Source organism: Rhinoderma darwinii, chromosome 2 (assembly GCF_050947455.1).
Source record: "Rhinoderma darwinii isolate aRhiDar2 chromosome 2, aRhiDar2.hap1, whole genome shotgun sequence".
Classification (NCBI taxonomy): domain Eukaryota; kingdom Metazoa; phylum Chordata; class Amphibia; order Anura; family Rhinodermatidae; genus Rhinoderma; species Rhinoderma darwinii.
This window is the reverse complement of record NC_134688.1, coordinates 177565862-177582898: the sequence shown is the minus strand read 5'-3', so window position 1 is coordinate 177582898 and position 17037 is coordinate 177565862. Positions and strand designations below refer to the sequence as shown.

Sequence of the window (17037 nt, the reverse complement as noted above, 5' to 3'; positions counted from 1 at the left end):
TTTTTCATACTCAAATGTATCTAGTTCTTTCTTACTGAGGGCTTCAGAGAGCTGTTTCGATCTAGACATGGAAATACCACACATCTCAACAATAAAAAAACCTACCAAATGCAGGGTCTATATACACAGTGCGGTCAATTTCGTTTTTTTTTTTTACGCAATTTTGTACAAACACAATATTTTGCCATATTTTTTAGGTAAAAAAAAAAAACCGCAGTTTGACTGCTCTGTGTGGATAAAACGTCTGAGGCTTATAGAAGACAGGCTCAATCTGGTACATCTTTTTTTTAGAACTCTGTGTTATGCCATTCCTCTGTTATTCCTCCTCGAATTTTATAAATAAATTGACAACCAGGTGTTTCCATTCCCCTTGTGAAATGGGTGTGTCCCTACACAGTCTGGCACTGTCCGCACTGATTGGACATTGTCAGTCTGTCTGTGTAAAGTAACACCCCAACTGGTAAAACCCAATTTTCAATTAATAATTAATACATTTCTAGGAGGAATAAGAGAGGAACGGTACAATGTAGAGTTCTAAGAAAAGTCACTCCATGATTGTCTTGAAGGTTCCGATAAATGTGATACAACATACTTTTAGGACAGAATGAAATGGCATATCTATGAATTTTATGTTTAAGAAAATTATTACAAAGTGAATTTTTTGTTTTTGTTTGTTTAATCGAAGCTTTTATATACTGTTTGAAAGAAGGTCAAATATTGATATGTCTACATATGTTAAACACTACAATGGACTTCTACTTTTTCACATGACTGTAAATCCGTTTAAAGTATATGTTTCAGAGGGTAAATTTGATGTGTATGAGATGAAAACAAATATGGCTTAAATTGATAGCTAGCAAACAACCAATCCCTGTTTTCCTTGAAGAACCGTCAACATTCTACAAGTCTTTAAAGGACCTTTCGTGAGATTTTTTTTTTTTCGTTTTTATTGTAATGTATATGTATTCTGTTTCTAATCACTTTTGTATATAATATACATTTGTTAAAAACGTTGTACGTTTTTAGCGCTCCATTTTACATAGAAGCTGCATAACGCTGCTGTAAGCTGAATCCGTCAGTAAGCTGGACTGACGGCTTGGCTGACATTGGCTCCTGTGTGCCTCTAACACACAATCTAATTCTAATATTGATCAAATCTAAGAAAGTTAAGAAAGATAAACAAATAAATTTCAGAATTTAAAAGAAATTACAATATTAAAAGGGTTTTACTAATAGGACAACCGTTTTATATCTACATTATTAGGATGTATAGATATCCTCCTCTATTAGCCAACGAGTGGCATCCACCCTGCATACACAGCAGCCAGCCATCAATCACTATGAGGAGGGCGGAGAAGCGCTCTTCCCATCAATACACTGGACTCGTAACTATGAGTCCGGTGTATTCTTTGATCACTACTATGAGGGCTGATTCAGACGTGCGTGGCGTTTTTGCGCAAGCAAAACACGCAGCGTTTTGTCTGCGCAAAAGTCACTTACCTGCTCCGTGAGGCAGCATCATATGATGCGCGGCTGCGTGCTTTTCGCGCAGCCGCCATCATTATGACATGCCATTTGGATGTTTGTAAACAGAAAAGCACGTGGTGCTTTTCTGTTTACATTCATCCTTTTGACAGCTGTTGCGCGAAACAGGCAGTTCGCACGGAAGTTTTTACGCAGCAGACAAACGCTGCGCAAAAAGCACGGACTATCTGTACTGGCCCATAGACTTCTATTGGTCCATGCGTGCCGCGTGAAAACCACGCGACCTGCACGGACGCAATTCACGATCGTCTGAATCAGCCCTTAGCCAAATGTTTTCTTGTGCCTTTTAGGCTAATAGGAGAGCGGGCCTGTCCTTGTAATATGTTGCCCTTACATGGAACAGTATATTCAGGTAACAGATCAGGTTTATTTTTATTATTTGACTAGTGAGGGCATTTATTACTACAGTAGTATGCACAACATAAGAAAATCTGCAGGAAAACCATCGTCTTATAATGTACTCAAGAAGACCATATCATGGGAGGTAAAAAGGACATACACAAAAAAACTCAAGAAGGAGATGGAGGAAAGCCCAACAATGCTGTAGCACAGGGTCCTCAAACATCCCATGAAATCTTAACAGCTTTCACACTTGCATTAATAATGCAAACACTGTCCTATAAAAATAAAAGGTTACAGCCTAAAGCTGACCATAGACATGAGATTAAACTTGCCGTCAGACACGTGACCAACAGGTTGTCTAAATGTACTTCGTGGCTAATAGCTCTACTAACATTTACAATTATGCACATATAAAAAAAAAATCCCTCAGATACTGTGGAAAAAAAATGAGAAAAAATACCCCAATTAATAGGCAACACTTTAGAAATTTTTTGGGAAATTCAGACATCAATCTTATGTCTCTAGTCATTTTAAAGCACACTAACCCCAGCAAAGTCACAGGCCATGATGGCAATTCTACTGAAAATTCTAAAGTTCCTGCGGTACCCAATTAACATAATTTAAACATTTCAACTATCATTCTCATGCCCACGACACCTCAGGTGACATATCTGAATATTTATATCAGTGGCTATGAAATGAATAAAAACTGGTGCTAAAATTCATTAACAACCCTCATTACAAATTTCCTGAAGTTTCTGCAATTTATCTACAGACCAAATAGACAAACCACCAATGTCATAGCTTCAGCCCTACATACAGCCCTCTTCTGCCTGGATAGAGTCAACTACAATGTAAGGATTAGGAACCTTTCTTCCACAGCCCTTAGAATAGCCAACCCACAAGTATATTGCCACTGCATGTATACAATGGTTAACCATCAGCAGCTCACAAAGTAACTGGGTTCTCTCAGCTTCTTTAAATGGGTCACAAGATCCCTTACGAGCAATCCTATATGCTAATGTACTGTAACTGTACGAAGCCCCAACATTATCAATTCCAATATACCAATGCACAAATGGCAATAAACAGAACTTGACTTAATATATTAAACTTTTAGACTGCAGGTCTACAGAGCTATAAACTCATATTTGTATAGCCACAAAAACAGAGATGATTAAACTAGTCATATTGTTCAACGACTACGGAAGAGAGTTTGTGACTGAATTCTAGTTGTCTGGTCCCTACAGTGTAATTTTTCTATTTAAGTCTTCCCTTCAAGAAAAGCTTGAGATATTCTCTCTCTTCAACAAGAACTGTCACATGTGATCCCAACAAGTGGAAGACTAGAATGCCTGCAGTGAGAATTCAAAGTGACACACTGCTGCAGCCTAAGCCACAGCTCACATGCCCTTTATATGCCACTTATATGTAGCATGGTCATTTTAATATATGTACATATTTACATCATCTATAATAAATACATAGCAATACAGACATATAACTAACATACATGAGAAATACTATGCAGTCCTGAGGCAGGGATAAACAATAACAATACAACGGTCATACAGGCACCATGAAATAAAGGACAATTTCTGATATTGAGTCAGAATACAAGGTATAGTGGCCCAGTCAATAGCACTACTTCCTTGTAGCATCGGGGCCATGTTTTTGACTTCAAGCAGGAAAACATTGGTATGGAGTGTGCACATACCTCCCATGCTCATGAGGGTTTCATGAAGTGCCCATCCACACTTATTTGTCTTCATTAGAACCTACCTTTGTCCAAGTGTTTAGGAATGAGATTGCAAAATAGATTTTCAAGCCTAAAGCTGGGTTTACACGGGAATATATGATCCTATAACTAGCACCGATCGACGATTATTACAGGTTGAATGGCGCTCATTTGAAGTCTGTTTACATGGGCAAAGCATGTCCTGGTTGTTGACAGTGGACATGATAGAAATACGTAAATATAAAACAGGTACAGTAAATGTGTTTTGCTTTACTGGGAGGCTGACATTATGGAGGACCCTATCACTGTGGGAAATACTATCTGACTGTACATGGCGTCATGTGAACTACTGTAAGGCTGCCGTTATGGGCCAGTGAAAGTAAGGATAGCCAGTTAAATATGCTCAACGTATGTATGTATGTATGTATGTATGTATGTATGTATATATATGTACACATAAGAAAGTAGGAATTAGACCTACCGGTAATTGTATTTCCAGGAATCAATCATGACAGCACCAAAGGAGGTTGCCCTATTGACCTCTATAGGGACAGGAAGACAGAAAGGTTAAAAGGCCCCTCCCACCACCCACTTGCCAGTGTTTTTCAATTACTACACCAGGATGGATGCAACCCTATTTTATTTCTAGGGATAATAACCAACATGTTACTTGCACAAATCAGGATTTCAATAAAAGGGAGGGAATGTAAGGGTGCTGTCATGATGGATTCCTGGAAATACAATTACCGGGGTCTAATTCCTACTTTCCAGTACATCCCTCATGACAGCACCACAGGAGAAATACCAAATTATAATACTCAGGGCGGGACTACGGATTGGAGGACTTTTCTTCCAAAACTTAAATCCGTATCTGACAGAACATCTAGTCTATAGTGTTTGCAAAACGCATGATGGCTTGACCAGGTGGCAGCCCTGCAGATTTGGTCCATAGAGGCTTCTCTTCTTTCTGCCCAGGATGCCGAAACTGCTCTCGTTAAATGGACTTTAATGCCTTGTGGGGCGCATAGTCCTTGGGACTTGTAGGCTTCTTGTATGGTAGTTTTTACCCATCTCGCTACAGAGCCTTTTGAGGCTTTCTTTCCTCTATTCTTTCCCCCATACAGGACAAATAGATTTTTATCTGGTCTCCAAGAGGAGGTTCTATCCAGATACTGAAGAATTGTTCGCCTGACATCCAGGCAATGGAATTTTTCTTCTTGTTGGTTTTTAGGATCTGGACAAAAGGAAGGTAGAAGTAATTCTTGGTCTCTATGGAAGGTAGTAGATACTTTCAGAATAAAGGAAGGATCCAGCTTTAGAATGATCTTGTTTTCTTGGAACTTTTAGGTAAGGTTCTATGACCGACAGAGATTGGATTTCTCCAATCCTTCTTGCTGATATAATAGCGATTAAGAATGCAGCTTTTAGAGTTAAAAAATGCATATTAATCGCGTCAAGCGGCTCAAAGGGGGGAAATTGCAAAGAACAATTAACACTACATTCAAATCCCAGGTAGGTATTGATTTCTTTAGGGAAGGTTTCAATTTAGAAACTGCTTGAGTGAATCTTCTGATCCACCTATGTTCAGCTAAAGGATTATTGAAAAAATTACTTAAGGCCAAGATCTGCACTTTTAAGGTATTCGGGCTAAGCCCTTTTTTGAATCCAGATTGCAAGAAATCTGGAATCTTCGCGATGTTGGGAAGAAAGGGGTCTGGTCCCGGATCTCCATACCAGGAACAGAATTTCTTCCAAATTTTTTGATCTATTTTCGAGGTAACTTCTTTATGGCTTAATAAGATAGTTGAAATTACCTCGTCTGACAAACCGTGTTTTCTCAAGATATGCCTTTCAGGATCCAGGCTGACAACTTCAGAGTTTCTATTTCTTGAAAGAATAAGGGACCCTGGGAGAGAAGATTCTTCTTGACTGGGAGCATGATAGGGTCCTCCAAAGCTAGGTACTTTGGGATTGGAAACCAGCTTCTTTTTGGCCAATAGGGAAGAATGATGATAAGTTTTGTCAAATCCTCCTGGATTTTTCTTAATACCACTGGTATTAGAGGAAACGGAGGAAAGGCATAGGCCAGATCCATATCACAGGGTTGGGATAATGCATCTACCCCCAACAGGTTTTCTTTGATATTTAGGGAGAAAAATGCCTCTACCTGGGAGTTTTTCCTAGTGGCAAATAGGTATATTTGGGGATAACCCCACCTCTGGGTTAAGGACAGAAAAATTTCCCTGTTCAGGGATCATTCTCAGGGGACCCCCTTGCTTATGTTATTTGGGCAGAGCCACCAGTGGGGAGAAGACTTCATTGTTTCGGAAATCTGAATTCTTGAATTCAAGGAGTCCTGTTTTTTATCCCACTGGGACAGGATCAGGTTTTGTAAGGGTCTGGAGTGAAATTGACTCCATGGAATGGATTGGATGCAAGACATCAATCCCAACATCCGCATTTCTTCTCTTATGGAACAGGAGCTCTTTCCCCCAAATTTTCTCACTTCTGTCAGAAGAAGTATTTGTTTCTCCCTTGGGAGGAAGGATGGCTGAAAGGAGGAGTCTAGCAGCACTCCTAAGAAGACCTTCAGTTTTTGGGAGGAAGACTTTACTTCTCAAAGTTGATTATCCATCCCAATTCCTGTAGTAGGGAAAGAACCTGTAACCGATGACTGTTTAGGATAGATGGAGTATCTGCTGTCAGCAGGAAATAGTCTAGATATGGGACAATCACTATGCCTTGACTTCTTAAGAATGCCATAATTTCTGCCATAAACTTTGTAAAAATTCTGTGGGCGGAGGAAATGCCGAAGGGAGACAGACAAATTGGAAGTGGAGAACGGTAGAACCGTTCTGAATCGCGAATCTGAGGAATCTCTGGTAAGCGGGGTGGATAGGGACGCGATAGTACGCATCCTTTAAATCGATCGTACACATTGACGCTTCTTCCCTTATTAGAAGGATAGTTGATCTCATAGACTCCATTTTGAACTTGCGATATTTCACCCATTTGTTCAATAACTTCAGGTTGATTATCGTCCTGTAAGAACTGTTTGGTTTCTTGACCAAGAAGATTTTCGAATAGTGGCCCTTGAATCTTTTGTTGTAGGGAACTGGAGTAATTGCTTTTAATTGTAGCAGTTTTTGGATGTCTAGGATAAGCATCTGATGAAGATCTCTTGATCGGTACTTGGTTATTAGAAACTTCTCTGGAGGAATGGAGGATAATTCTATTTTGTACCCTTCTTCTATAATCTGTAGAACCCAAGAGTTCTGGGTTATTCTGGTCCAGTTGGAGTAAAAATGTAGGTGTCTTCCCCCTACACCCTTGGCGTCATTGCTTTGAGGGCTTAAATTAGTTATTGGGGTTGAGGAGATATCCTCAACCTCTTCCCCCCTTGGGGTAACTCCAGCGACCGGATTTTCCTTTCCCTCTGTAGGTTTGTAAGGTTGCTTCCCTTTGTTGGCGAAACCTACGAAACTGAGGGGGCTTTTTAGGTTTCTGTTCTGGAAACCCCTTTTATCTATCTGTTGCGGTCTCCAGCATGGTATCCAGGAGAGAACCAAACATCAGAGATCCTGTAAAAGGGATAACATAGCTTGTTTTTGGATTTCGTGTCTCCTGGTGACATCTTGAGCCATAATGCTCTTCTAGCAGCATTTGAGAGAGCCCCATTCCTGGCAGCAAATCTAATGGATTCAGCCGATGCGTCTACCAAGAACCCGGTTGCCATCTTTAGTAAGGGTAAAGTTTCTAATACATCTTCTCTTGATGTTTTTATCATTAAATGGTTGTCTAGTTGGTTTAACCATATAAACATCAATCTTGCTACAGATGTGGCTGCGATATTCGTGGAGATTAAAGTGGATGAAGATTCCCAAGCTCTTTTCATCAGCCCGTCTGCTTTCCGGTACATGGGGTCCTTTAACTGAGAGGAATCTTCAAAAAGGGATTGCGTTTTGTTTTTTTAACAACCCTAGTTACTGGGATATCCACTTTGGGGATCTCATACCAAGGTTTCGGGTCTTCTGGATCAAAGAGAAGTCTGTTTTTAAATTCTCTTGTGAGGAAGAGTCTTTTTTCTGAATCCTCCCTTTCCATCCTTACCATTTTTTGGAGATTCTCATTTATCAGGCCACCGAACATTTCATCCTGGATGGTATGGGGTTGGTCTTCTTCGGGAATATCCATGGTTTCCCGTATCGCCTGGATTAAGGTATCGGACATCTCTGAAGAGAAGAAATTTGATTTCTCCTGAGTAGATGAGGTTGAAGGCAAGAGTTGCTCTCCTTCTTCTAATTCACCCTCCGATAAGTAATAACACTCCTGTTCAGTCAGACCCCAGAGATGGCGGGCACCATTTTTGTTCCACTTCAGTCCGTGGTCTTTTTGCCCGGGAGTGTGTGATGGAGTTTCTTGAGGAGAAGCGAGGGAGGCTATTGACTGACTCACTTCCTCGTGAATCATAGCCCTAAGTTCAGACATAAAACGTTGGTTGTTCCTCTTTTAGTAGTTTTGCAATAGACTTGACACAACTGTTTCTTATGTGACTCTAGCAGTTTATTCCCACAAGTCACACATATTTTAACCTTCTTTTTAGGGTCAGTTTGTCTCTGAGAGGAATCTTTACCCTAGAGAAAACAAAAGGCAGGTAAAGTAAGGTGTGCTTACATACAGAGTTGTAACCCTTACCCCAAGGGTGAGATTCACATGACCCTGGGACATATCTGGAATTCCGTCAGAACGAGGTAGTTCCATCACCGCAACAAGCAAAAGTCAACAGTCAAATGCAATATCCAATTCAACAAGATATACACTACCGTTCAAAAGTTTGGGGTCACCCAGACAATTTTGTGTTTTCCATGAAAACTCACACTTATATTTATCAAATGAGTTGCAAAATGACTAGAAAATATAGTCAAGACATTGACAAGGTTAGAAATAATGATTTTTATTTCAAATAATAATTTTCTCCTTCAAACTTTGCTTTCGTCAAAGAATGCGCCATTTGCAGCAATTACAGCATTGCAGACCTTTGGCATTCTAGCTGTTAATTTGCTGAGGTAATCGGGAGAAATTTCACCCCATGCTTCCAGAAGCCCCTCCCACAAGTTGGATTCGCTTGATGGGCACTTCTTGCGCACCATACGGTCAAGCTGCTCCCACAACAGCTCTATGGGGTTGAGATCTGGTGACTGCGCTGGCCACTCCATTACAGATAGAATACCAGCTGCCTGCTTCTTCCCTAAATAGTTCTTGCATCATTTGGAGGTGTGCTTTGTGTCATTGTCCTGTTGTAGGATGAAATTGGCTCCAATCAAGCGCTGTCCACAGGGTATGGCATGGCGTTGCAAAATGGAGTGATAGCCTTCCTTATTCAAAATCCATTTTACCTTGTACAAATCTCCCATTTTACCAGCACCAAAGCAACCCCAGACCATCACATTACCTCCACCATGCTTGACAGATGGCGTCAGGCACTCTTCCAGCATCTTTTCAGTTGTTCTGCGTCTCACAAATGTTCTTCTGTGTGATCCAAACACCTCAAACTTCGAATCGTCTGTCCATAACACTTTTTTCCAATCTTCCTCTGTCCAATGTCTGTGTGCTTTTGCCCATATTAATCTTTTCCTTTTATTACCCAGTCTCAGATATGGCTTTTTCTTTGCCACTCTGCCTTGAAGGCCAGCATCGCGGAGTCGCCTCTTCACTGTAGACGTTGACACTGGCGTTTTGCGGGTACTATTTAATGAAGCTGCCAGTTGAGGACCTGTGAGGCGTCTATTTCTCAAACTAGAGACTCTAATGTACTTATCTTGTTGCTCCGTTGTGCAGCGGGGCCCCCCCACTTCTCTTTCTACTCTGGTTAGAGCCTGTTTGTGCTGTCCTCTGAAGGGAGTAGTACACACCGTTGTAGGAAATCTACAGTTTCTTGGCAATTTCTCGCATGGAATAGCCTTCATTTCTAAGAACAAGAATAGACTGTCGAGTTTCACATGAAAGCTCTCTTTTTCTAGCCATTTTGAGAGTTTAATCGAACCCACAAATGTAATGCTCCAGATTCTCAACTAACTCAAAGGAAGGTCAGTTTTATAGATCCTCTAAACAGCAAAACTGTTTACAGCGGTGCTAACATAATTGCACAAGGGTTTTCAAGTGTTTTCTAATCATCCCGTAGCCTTCTAACATAGTTAGCAAACACAATGTACCATTAGAACACTGGAGTGATGGTTGCTGGAAATGGGCCTCTATACACCTATGTAGATATTGCATTAAAAACCAGATGTTTTCAGCTAGAATAGTCATTTAGCACATTAACAATGTATAGAGTGTATTTCTGATTAATTTAATGTTATCTTCATTGAAAAAAACTGTGGCTTTTCTTGCAAAAATAAGGAAATTTCTAAGTGACTCTAAACTTTTGAATGGTAGTGTATGCTTTAAGGCTGTATATATAATTCCACATTAGAGGTATTAGCTCTAACTACATACCTGTGCGGGTTCCTTTAAATGCGAGCGTTTTGAATTTCCCACCTTCCAAGATGGCCGCGGACCGGAAGTAGCCCAGCATAATTTCTGCTCGCGGCTACTCCATTGAGATGCGGCCGCGTCAAAGCAGACGACTCCTTCCGGCTCACGAGGATATATTACCGGCGCTACCAACCTTATGGAGCTGCCGGTCCTTGCATGGTCACGCAGCATCAGCTGAAGCCTGGCTTGGGAATCCCGAACCCCGCACACTACCGGAACCCTGCTTAGGATTCATAAGGTAGGTGTTTTGGTTGGGAGCTAAGGGACCTATCGTCAGAGAGTTAATTAGCCTAGGCACATAGGAGGAATAGAAGGGAGAGTGCACGGACTCCCCGATCTCACCCCCTTCCCGAGTTTTTCCAGGAGTGATGTCTCTCTGCTACTGACCCTGTAGGGACAGGAAGAACACTGGCAAGTGGGTGGTGGGAGCGGCCTTTTAAACTCTCTGTCTTCCTGTCCCTATAGAGGTCAATAGGGCAACCTCCTGTGGTGCGGTCATGAGGGATGTACTGGAAAAGAACTGTTTAGTTCTCCAAATTACCAAATTGTCTGTTAATCCCTGGTTTTGGGAAATTTTTGCTACATGGAGGCTAGTTTCACACACTTTTGATCACAAGCACAAACAGAAATCTATTAGCCAAGAGAAAAAGTAATGACCAGGCACTATATAAATAAAAAACATTATCTACCACAGGGTGCAACAACAATACATTATGGACATTACAAAACATCCGAGAAGACCATCCAAAGAACTGCAGGCCTCAGCAATGGTCTCCACAATAAGAAAGTGAATGGACAAAAGTAGGATTTCTGGGAAAGTAACAGAACAGAATCCACTAAAATCCAAGTTAAGCATGTCGTACAGTTGCAAAAAATATAAAAAATTCTCGATGATACTCAAGCTGTTTGAGACAATGTTCAATACAGCACTGTATTCCACATTATTGGGTAACTAATTTCAAAAATATTTCAGTATGTCATAGAGACATGCCAGAATTATTGGCGGAGGGTCCAGGCAGGGGCAGTCAAGCTCGGTCTGTGCCCAAGTTCGTAATTTCAGAATGCACTCTACCACCACCCTTTAGAATGGTCTCTTACGTTCAGCATGATAGTTGTCGGATGTACAATAACTCATTTCATTGCACCTTACTCCACCAATCCATAAAAGTTCTTATTTATACAGGGAAATACTGATTGGTTAAAAATTGAAAGGCATAAAATTAGTTTCTAAAAAAGATAAATAAAAAAATAATTAAAATTATATATATATATATACACACATACACACACATAACCATAAATTACGCCCCTACTCCATGTCCCGTCTCTGGGTTCAAGCACTGATGAACACACGGATTACTAGAATGAAGGGGTTCAAGAGTTCTGTTCAGATGTGTGCTAATGCTAATGCATAGATGGAAATACCCTACTAAAGTCCTTTTATCTTTTTTTCTTGCTCTCTAGAATGAAGTATGGGTTGCCATACTTCGGAATCTATGCCTTTGGTGGGGAAAAAAAAAACCCCACTGTGTTCTTTATTTATATGAGCTTATTTATACCATGTTTTTCATTGACATAAAAGGCTTCCATGGACTGGGTCCAAGACTGAATCTGGGAGTATCATTGCATTCTGTATCTTGCCATCTGCAGGGTCTTCACACATAAATATATAATACACTAGGAGGTTTCACAACAGAATATCTTTGCTGGCTCAACAATACCAGGAATGGTGCCATTAGATATGTTCACAGAAAAATGAAGCTCTCATGGTGCCCACGACAAGTTTCAGAATACGTCTCAACATCCGTCGCCCCTAAAATTTAGCATGAGAGCTGTCAGATGGACAAGCATTAATTGAATTACTCCTATTCCCCTTATCCAAAATCCCTAGAGTAGTCATTATTATACATACTTCCCATTTTTTTTCATAATTCCCTCTACTCTAATCCTTCCACACTCCTTCACTATGGAGAAGCACTGATTGGTTACAGTGGATGTCTGTTACATTGTAAAAGTCTGTTCCAGGAACTGTTCCCTCACCAATGGACTACAGGGAATCACTTATTGTATCCTTGGACCTACAGGATTAGCAGCAGCTCGGACTCAGTGTCCATCTGTTTATTAATTAAATAAAAAAATCCAGAAGGTGATAAGCGGGGAATGTCCATGTGAGGAGCCATGTGAGTGGGCTGTAAGATGGCACTGACCACATGGCTGGTGGCGACAGGATGTTTGTAGGGGGTGGCATAAAACACAATAGAGGGTGACCTTTCATCTGGAAAAGCTAGGAGAGGGATCGGTCAGAGTAAGGTGGGTGGGAAGGTGATGGGTTTTAAGAAGGGGTGCTCACATGCAGGAGTTTAATTACTTGTGAGCAAGCCAGCCGAACACTGGGACACAGGCTGTGCAGCAGGTCCCCAGTTAGGTTGGGCCTAGGTAGTCACAAAGGTTGGTCTGGGTGTCCAACGGCTTCCTGGGGGAGCAGCTGGGTGCAGACAGGCGCTGCTCGCCCTATTAGGTGTGCACCGCGACTACAGAAGAAACAATAACCAGACTTGCTCTGTTCAACAGTGTCACAATTAGTCAGCTCTTTCCCAGGTATGTTTTTGAAAAAAAGAGTGGCAAATGCCACAGATTTTGCCATATACAATGTTTCTGTGCTGATTGTATATAGGGGAATCAGGGGGGTTAACATGTACAGGCTTTTTGGTTAAAAGTGATGATCTGTCAACAGATATGACTGGATCCCTCACTGTACAAGGCAGATACCATGACCTGTGAACTTAGCTCCTTGAGGGATTTATGTGTGACAATGCACCACTGAATGTAAACATTCTGTGCAGTAAAAATTCATTTAAAAAAAAGGCTTAAAACCAATTTAAAAATCAGGCATACATCACAACCTTTCCCAAGAATAAGGAAGGGTGTAGTGCTACACAACTGTTATGACAATATGGTTGCTGTACTGTATTTGTTCCGGTTTGGCTCTTTATCTACTGTAAATAAATAATTTATTTTCGGATGTTCATTAGCCCCACACCCAGAGCAAAGTAACTGCACCAGGACTTCAAGGTAGATGAAACAGGGTGGATTTATTCACCTCAAGTGAGCGACGTTTCGGCAGATGCAACTGCCTTTCTCAAGCTAGAGAAAGGCAGTTGCATCTGCCGAAACGTCGCTCACTTGAGGTGAATAAGTCCACGGTTTCATCTACCTTGAAGTACTGGTGCCATTACTTTGCTCTATCGTCATTTTGTATTGAAATTTGGGAACCGATTCATCCCCTGAAAACGAGCACATGGCCTAATCTATGGTAAATTGGAGTGCTGTGTCCATTTGCTTTTGGACTGTATATATATCCATGATGCTTAGTTCTATCTTTATGTTCCAGTAGATTACGGTGCACATTCATACCTGGGAATGCTGGTTAAATATGTCAGCACATTCTGGAACTCGGTCTCCGGGATCTCGCTGAAGGCTGGGTATTCAGGAAACGTGATGACAGGACAGCCATTTTCACCCCTTCCACCTACAAAAACATTGTATTTTTGTGATTAACATGAGTTACCATTATTAATGAACTTGAAACAATCTGCAGACATTTTGAGTTCAATATTCTATTACTATATAGGATCAGTATATATATATATATATATATAAATAAAAATGAGAAAAAGAATAAAGCAGCACAGCGACAGTAGTGGGTGCAGGCCTCCTAGGTTGAGGCTAGGAACCCTTGTTAATGAAATTAAAAAAAATGAAGAGGCAGCACACCAAGGTCATTGGTGAAAAAAAGTTTATTCACTCCAGGCAGGCAACGTTTTGATCCGTCAAGCTTGACAAGGATCCCATAGAGACGGATCGAAACGTTGCCTGCCTGAGGTGAATAAACACACCACTTTTTTGCACCAATTTCCTTGGAGTGTTGCCTCTTCATTTTTTTATTTCTTGGGGATTTTTTTATATATTATATATATATATACATATATATATATATATACATACATACATACACACACAGTACTGTGCAAAAGCATTAGGCAGCTGTGGAAACATGCTGCAAAGAATTCTTTATAAAATAGAATATAGAAGTGTTAATATTTTTTTTATCCAACAACAAAATACAAAGTAAATGAACAGGAGTGAAGTCTAAATCAAATCAATATTTGGTGTGACCACCCTTGGCCTTCAAAATAGCATCAATTCTTCTAGGTACACTTGCACAAAGTCATGGAATTTTTAGGATTATAGTCAGGTGATGGATTAACCAATTTTACCAAACAGGCGATAATAATCATAATTTCATACGTAGGTTGAAACACAGCCATTAATTGTAACAAAAACAGCCCTGTAGGAGACATAAAACTGGATGAGGAACAGCCAAACTCAGCTGCAAAGGTGAGGTTGTGGAAGACAGTGTAATATCACAAGTCCACCATGGCAATACTGAATACAGCAACAGGATACAAGGTACTTATACTGCATCAGCAAGTTCTCTCCCAGGCAAAGATTTCAAGGCAGACTGGGGTTTCAAGATCTGCTGTTCAAGCTCTTTCAAAGAAGCACAAAGAAACGCCCAATGTTTAGGACCGTAGACGCAGTGGTCAGCCAAGGAAACTTAGTGCAGCAGATTAAAGACCCATCATGCTTACTTCCCTTTGAAATCGGAAGATGTCTAGCAGTGCCATCACCTCAGAACTGGCAATAACCATTGGGACCCAGGTACAGCTATCTGTTCATCCAACTGTTCAGAAGTCTGGCCAGAAGTGGTCTTCATAAAAGAATTGTGCCCAAAAAGCCATACCTTCGACATGGAAACAAGGCCAAGCGACTCAACTATGCACAAAAACATAGGAACTGGGATGCAGAAAAATGTCATCATGTGCTCTGGAACGATCAGTCAAAATTTGAAATATTTGGATTCAACAGAAGGCAGTTTGCTCACCGAAAAGCGGTACAATAATGAGTGTCTGAAGGCAACAGTGAAGAATGGTAGAGATTCCTTGCAAATTTGGGGCTGCATTTCGGCAAATGGAGTTGAGGATTTGGTGAGGATTAATTGTGTCCCCAATGCTGATAAATACAGGAAGATAATTATTCATCTTGCAATACCATCAGGGAAGCGACTGATCGGCTCCAAATTTATTCTGTAGCAGGACAACAGCCCCAATGTCATTAGGAACCATCTTCAGCATAAAGAAGAACAAAGAGCATTAGAAGTGATGATATTGCCCCAAAAGAGACCTAATCTCCACATCATCAAGTCTGTCTGGGATTACAAGAAGAGACAGAAGGATTTGAGGAAGCCTACATACACAGAAGATCTGTGGTTAGTTCTCCAAGATGTTCGGAACAACCTCCCTACTGAGTTCCTTCAAAAACTGTGTGAAAGTGAACCTAAAAGAATTTATGTTGTTTTAAAGGCAAAGGGTGGTCCCACCAAATATTGATTTGATTTAGATTTGTATTCTGTTCATTCACTGCATTTTTATTTTTTTTTCATATTCAAAATTTGTATTGATTTTAATACAAACAGGTACACACACACACAATCGGGAAAAATGTGTCCCCATAATAAAAAGAACATGACAATAAGGGCACAGCCCAAACAGGAGAGTGAACATCACAAGCCATAACAAGCGCAAAATACAAATCACAGCAGTCTGAGGAAGCTGAAAGGAAGTGAGCATTGTAACAAAAAGAAAAGAGAAAACACCAATCCAGCCACCCAGACATCCTAAAATGCAATGGCAATAACATGTAAGCGCAATACAGGAAGTAATGACCACTCGCAATAGACACAATAAGGGAAGGAAAAGATAGAATGGGAAACAAACACGGGTAAAGGAAAAAGAAAGGGAGGTCGTGGCGGACCTTGACTCCAGCACCGGAACATCATAGATAAAATGAAAAGAAGCAGCCATGCGCCTGTCAGAGATGTGGTTGGAGCAAACAAACCCTAATACACCAAGTATCCAAGTATCCTTGGATACCAAGTATCCTTGTACTGTATAGAAGTGGCCGGAGAATGAGCCAGAAGGTGCACCATTCGCTGTATCAAAGCGACCTCCTGGAACCACTCATCCAACAGTGGAGGGACTGCCGTTTTCCACCTACAAGGGACAACCGACTTGGCGGCTTGGAGGAGATGCCTAATTAAGGAACATTTGTAAATGGGTAGCGGCATAGGGAACATGAATAAAAGGAACGCCACAGGAGAATTAGGGACCGAAACCCCAGTAACTTTCAATATAATTTTACGAACCGCCTCCCAAAAACTCCACAAATTAGGGCAACTCCACCAAATGTGAGACATGGAAGCCCCCGACGACCCACACCGCCAACGCTCGTCAGGTACAGACGGGTACCATTTATGCAGCGGGAACTCGATACCACCTAGAAATAATTTTGTAGCTAGTTTCCAGAGCTCGGATGGCAACTGAGCAATTCTGGGAAAGGTAGAAACACCGTCTCCACTGAGCGTCAGAGAATGTCGCGCCCAATTCTGTCTCCCAGGCCCTGCAGAAGGATGGGAGATGAGGAGATCGCTGGGATAGGAGTAGTTTATAGAGTGTAGAGATGGTGTATGCAGGGGACGGGGTGGAAACATATAACCGCTCAAAGTCAGTAAGCCGCTGGTGAAGATGAGCCCGACGCTTAGTGACACTATAAAAATGCTTTAACTGGGAGTATGCAAATATGTGACGTGGTGACAGTGTATCAACTGGGCAGATCGTGGTCAGTGGGAGCAAAGATACATCAGAGAGAACCTGAGCGAAGTACATGGGGTTGGTGGAAGACCTACCCAGGAAGGAGAGACGGGCGGGCACTTCAGGACCTAATAAAGCTGTGCAGCTGATATTTCTGTAACATTGATC

The 17037-nt window shown here is 41.1% G+C and overlaps 1 protein-coding gene across 5 annotated transcripts in view; it reads right to left on the bottom strand.

Annotated features, from left to right (window-relative positions):
* Nucleotides 1-17037, bottom strand: part of MCF2L (MCF.2 cell line derived transforming sequence like) — a 267104-nt gene that overhangs the window by 61544 nt on the left and 188523 nt on the right. For all 5 annotated transcript variants that reach the window (XM_075852524.1, XM_075852526.1, XM_075852525.1 and 2 more), the window contains one exon: nucleotides 13574-13688. In XM_075852524.1, the coding sequence (XP_075708639.1) occupies nucleotides 13574-13688 (115 nt within the window). The remainder of the gene's footprint in view (nucleotides 1-13573; nucleotides 13689-17037) is intronic.